Below are 5,354 nucleotides of genomic sequence, written 5' to 3'. Positions count from 1 at the left end.
AAGATGTTTGATTAAACTTCAAGATCCAATTATCTAAACATAAAAATGAATTTATAATGGGAATAAGTCGAATTTTCCAAGATTTATACTTCCCCCAGTGTTAGTATAACATAGAATATCTCTGTACATGGTTTCTCTAAAAGACTGATGCAGTGTATCTTTGATCCAGTCCCTCACATCATTTTCAGTGTCCAGGTCACTGTACTGAATGTGGAGAGAGAGTATAAATACAGACGATGAAAGAATTAACAGCCTTGAATACACACTGATTGGATAAACTATTTGATCTCTTGCAGACCAGTTTCTCACTGATATTTCTCATCTGTGAATTAGGGGAAGATTTTAATGCCAGGTCAGCAGACTTATTGTAAAAATTAATTGTAGAAGTAGAGATTTTAGAAGCAGGTTCTCAATGTTAATCTAATAACTACTTATGTACCTAAGTGTGATAATCTAACTACCTTCTTAGATAAGTTATTTGTAAAATAAAACTAATGATGTCATTTCACTGCATTATTGTTTTTGTATGTAGAATAAATTTAGAGCAATATGGCACACAACAAAGGCAAACTGTTGTTTAGTACATGAATTTTGAAAAGGAAAATTTATTGACATCTGTAGGAATTCCGTACTTAATACAAAAAAATTTTAAAGACTTTAAGATAGCCTCTAAATGAACAAATATTAAAAGTGAGATTTAGAAAAAAAAACAAGATGTTAATTTAAATACCCTGTGTTTGATGCTGAGAGTAACATGTATAAATAAAATATTTATGTCTCTTCAATGAACAGACTCTATGAATATATTCTTAAAGTCGCCTTCCTCAGGGCCTCCTTTACATCTCTGTTCCTCAAACTGTAGATGAGGGGATTCAACATGGGGATCACCACTGTGTAGAACAGAGATACCACCCTGTTTTGCTTAGTTGAGTAACTAGACTTAGGCATCACATAAATGAAGGTGATGGTCCCATAGTAGAGAGTGACTGCAGTGAGGTGGGAGGTACATGTGGAGAAGGCCTTGTGGCGGCCCTCGGTGGAGCGCATCTTGAGGATGGTGATGAGGATGTATATGTAGGAGACAGCTATGACAAACACTGTCACTACAATGATGGATCCAGCAGAGATCGAGGGGATTATTCCAATAATGGAGACATCTGAGCAGGACAGTTTCAACAAAGGGGAGAAGTCACAGAAGAAGTGATCTATCTGATTTGCTCCACAGAAAGATATACTTAGCAAGCAACCTGTAAATGTCCAAGCATTCACACAGCCACCCACATAGGAAGCCCCAACTAAGAGAAAGCAGATCTGGGGTGACATATGTGTAGAGTAGAGTAGGGGTGAGCAGATAGCTACATATCGATCATAGGCCATGGCAGCCAGCAGGAAACACTCAGCTGTCCCAAAAGTCACAACAGAACAGAGTTGGGCTTCACAGCCATGTACAGGAAGGGCTGTTCCATGCACAATAAATCCTATGAGCATTATAGGTGTAACTGATGTGGAGTAGCCAATGTCAACAAAAGCCAGATGGCTAAGGAACAGGTACATGGGGGTATGGAGTTGAGGACAATTTCTTACTAAATTAATTATGCTGATATTTCCTACTAAAGTGACAATGTAGATTACAAGAAAAAGCACAAAGAAGACAACACAAAGTATAGGATCATCTGTTAACCCCAAAAGGATGAATTCTGTCACTTTTGTGTAGTTTCCAGGCTTCATTTTCTTCGTGAATTGTCCCTGAGGAAAATAAAATGCTCATTTGTTTAATATGCTCATTCTGTACAGTCCAGGTTGCATATGACTATTCCCTAGACTCAACCAGGTCTTCTTTATCCCAACGTTCACTTACTAAAAGTTTTTATCATAATTGAGGGTTTTATTTCTTTGCATAAATGAGGAAGATAGTGCCTCACTCTCTGACATGTCATATGGAAGATTGTGCCTCACTCTCTGACATGTCATATGGAAGATTGTGCCTCATTCTCTGACATGTCATATGATATCTCTCGAAGGAGCTTTGCCAGCCTTCTATTACAGGCAGAACTGTTTCCCATGGTCCAAATTCATTTCCTGTGACATACTGAAATCCTAGACACACCTCACTACCTTTCTTCGCATCCTATGACATACTGAAAGTCTCATCATGTTCCATGACACACTGAAATCCTAGACACACCTCACTACCTTTCTTCGCATCCTATGACATACTGAAAGTCTCATCATGTTCCATGACACACTGAAATCCTAGAAACACCTCACTACCTTTCTTCGCATCCATCCTATTTTATAACCACTCCTCCAGTAATATGTATTAAGTGAATGATACTGCATCTACCCAGCTAGTTGTATCTGAAATTTGGCAGACATTCTGGCCTGTATCAAAAATTATAAATTTGCCATATTTCTCTCCAAGGTCTGTTTCTTCCAGATGTAAATTAAAATGACATTAACACATTATGAGTAAACAATTTGATGGTAGTATTTTAACTGTAAATTTTCATATAAAAATTCTGTGACCTCATAAATAATTGCAAACAAGTTTTGAGAATGGTCTGATGAAAAGCTACATAGATATTAATTTTGTGATTATTATTCAATTCAATTTAATGGTGACAATTTGATGAAAGGATATCTATTCCTTTTGTGTCTTCACTTGCTCTCAGCCCTTTCTCTGAGAAGTAGGAACACTATTATATAAAAGAAGCCTCAGTTTAAATATTAATATTATTTTCTCTTACTTTTTAAGGCAATAATTCAAAAGAAGTATGTGTGTTCAAAGTTGTTTATTTTTCTAACATAAAGTAATGAAAATGTTAAACCAATTTGCTAAGTATCACTTATTAATTGTTTTGTATGTATACTTTGATGCATTTTTATTAGAGTTCCAAGCCTTCTCTGTTTAGTCACTTCATTGTGACAAAAACAAAATTTTAGTGTTTTGGAGCAGTCCTAAGACAGCATAAACAATAATAAATAAATTTATTCAGAAAAGAAAAAGCCTGCTAAAACAGCTATACTAAAACCTCAATGGAAATTAAAATATTATAATATTAATGTGAAATTCACAAAATAAAAAATAATTCTAAACCATTTCGGTCAAAAATGTGGCTTATGGGTTAAAAGTACTTTACTGCTCTTTCAGAAGACTTGGGTTCCATTCCCAGAATCCACATCTGTAACTCCTCTTCCAGAGGCTCCAAAGTCTTCTTCTGACCTCATGTGATGCACATACACACGTGCAGAAAAAATACTCTTGCACATAAAATACAAATCTTTAAACTTTTAATAAAAGTATTTTAATTAGGAAGTTTTCAGTGCAAGAATCTTAATTTATTCACACCTCATGGTAGTTAGTCCAACTACATAATTATACATTTCAGTAAGATCTATTGATTACAAATTCTATCAGCTTGTGTTTTCTTTCAGCTAATGAAACGTTTATTCTATGTGGAAAGTCAGGAAGAATTACCACAATTAATCCTAGAGATTGATGTGCAGGATTTGGTCAGGTGGGGAGGGTGGATGCAGTATTGAATCCTTAATTTTCAAAACACATTACAATTCATTGAATTATTTTAATTTGGGGTTATATATAGTAATGTCTCCATTTAGATTATTACACTCAAGTTAATATTACTAATAAAATGTTTCCCATCTTCTGAATCAGCTTCACAGCAGAAATACTGCACCAAACACATCAAACTGAGAATGTCATAATCCTTCCTCAGTTACATCTTGAAATACTCCTTACTGCTACGTTGCTGTATATGCTTTCTCACAGTTCTGTTTCCTTCAAAAATTGTGAGTGAGAGAGAGACCTGCTATTTTTGAAGGGAAATGGAAAAGGAGTGGATTTCAGGGAAGTGGGGGAGACAGTGAGGAGTGGCAGGAGCATAAACTAGTGGGGATGTAATGTATGAGAGAATAATTAAAAACCCCAACAGAATTGTGTTACTATGATGCCCAGTTTCTACCCAAGGCTCTTAGTTACAGCAGTAATAAAGATGTGACTTCATTCTAACAGAATTGTTGCAGCTCTAGGGCCCTATCCTATAGCCATACTGATGAATATCTTGCATATCACCATAGAACCTTCATCTGGCGATGGATGGAGATAGAGACAGAGACCCACATTGGAGCACCAGACTGAGCTCCCAAGCTCTAAATAAGGAGCAGAAGAAGGGAGAACATGAACAAGGAAGTCAAGTCCGCGAGGGGTGCACCCACCCACTGACAGTGGGGCTGATCTATTGGGAGCTCACCAAGGCCAGCTGGACTGGGACTGAAAAAGCATGGGATAAAACCGGACTCTCTGAACATGGTGGACAATGAGGGCTGACTGAGAGGCCAAGGACAATGGCGCTGAGTTTTGATCCTACTGCATGTACTGGCTTTGTGGGAACCTAGCCTGTTTGGATGCTCACCTTCCTAGACCTGGATGGAGGCGGGAGGACCTTGGACTTCCCACAGGGCAGGGAACCCTAACTGCTCTTTGGACTGGAGAGGGAGGGAGAGAGAAGTGGGGGGAGGGGAGGGAAATGGACGGTGGGGAGGAGGCGGAAACTTTTAATAAAAAAAAAGAATTTTAAAACAAGCTGGGCAGTGGTGTCAGATGCCTTTACTCCCAACACTCAGGAGGCAGAGGCTGGCAGATCTCTGTGAATTTGAGGCCAGCCTGGTCTACAAGATCTAGTTCCAGGATAGGCTCCAAAGCTACAGAGAAACCTTGTCTTGAAAAAACAAAACAAAAAAAAAAACAAAAAAAAACCAAAACAAAACAAAAAAAAAAACAACAAAATTTAAAACATTTACCAGAAATAATAAAACATGGTTATTAAGTAGCATGAGAATGTATTAATTCCTTAAATGTTTTCAAATGTTTTCTTTATAGCTAGTAATAATATTGTTTCTCTGATAAATGGACTGAGATCTTGAACGGGAATTGAAAAATGCAGTGAATCAACAGCTGCTGTCCGTTTAAGAATATATTCCATCTCTTAACTTATAATCCTTCCTTAGACATCTTCAAATTATTTTAATAACAGGCACCCTACATTCCTTGATACTCTATCATTTATAAAGCTATTTTAAATATTATCAATTTTGCATCATTATTTTAATGGTACAAATCATTCATTTTTCCATATAAAGCCCTTAAATGTTTGATTGTCCACACAGTGTAATTTTGTTGTAAAATTAAAAAAGTTGTTTTATAAAATTAAAAGAAATACTATCTATACAATTTCCAGAGGTATTTGATCATATGCCAAGCATATGATTAAGCAACTTCTAAATTTAAATAGATATAAAATATCGATGGACTTTTAGCTATTATGTTAATGAGA

The 5,354-nt window shown here is 36.4% G+C and overlaps 1 protein-coding gene across 1 annotated transcript; it reads right to left on the bottom strand.

Moving 5' to 3' along the window:
- Positions 1-795: 795 nt before the first annotated feature.
- On the bottom strand, positions 796-1,737 carry LOC130879538 (olfactory receptor 491). Its single transcript, XM_057778168.1, has one exon. The coding sequence runs from the start codon at positions 1,726-1,728 to the stop codon at positions 796-798; it is 933 nt and encodes a 310-aa protein (XP_057634151.1). The 5' UTR covers positions 1,729-1,737.
- Positions 1,738-5,354: the final 3,617 nt, after the last annotated feature.

Source organism: Chionomys nivalis, chromosome 8, assembly GCF_950005125.1.
Source record: "Chionomys nivalis chromosome 8, mChiNiv1.1, whole genome shotgun sequence".
In the NCBI taxonomy this organism is placed as follows: Eukaryota; Metazoa; Chordata; class Mammalia; order Rodentia; family Cricetidae; genus Chionomys; species Chionomys nivalis.
This window is presented reverse-complemented; position numbering and strand designations above follow the sequence as displayed.

Excerpts from the sequence above, each read along its gene's own strand:
- LOC130879538 (XM_057778168.1), bottom strand. The coding sequence starts at position 1,728 with ATGAAGCCTGGAAACTACACAAAAGTGACAGAATTCATCCTTTTGGGG.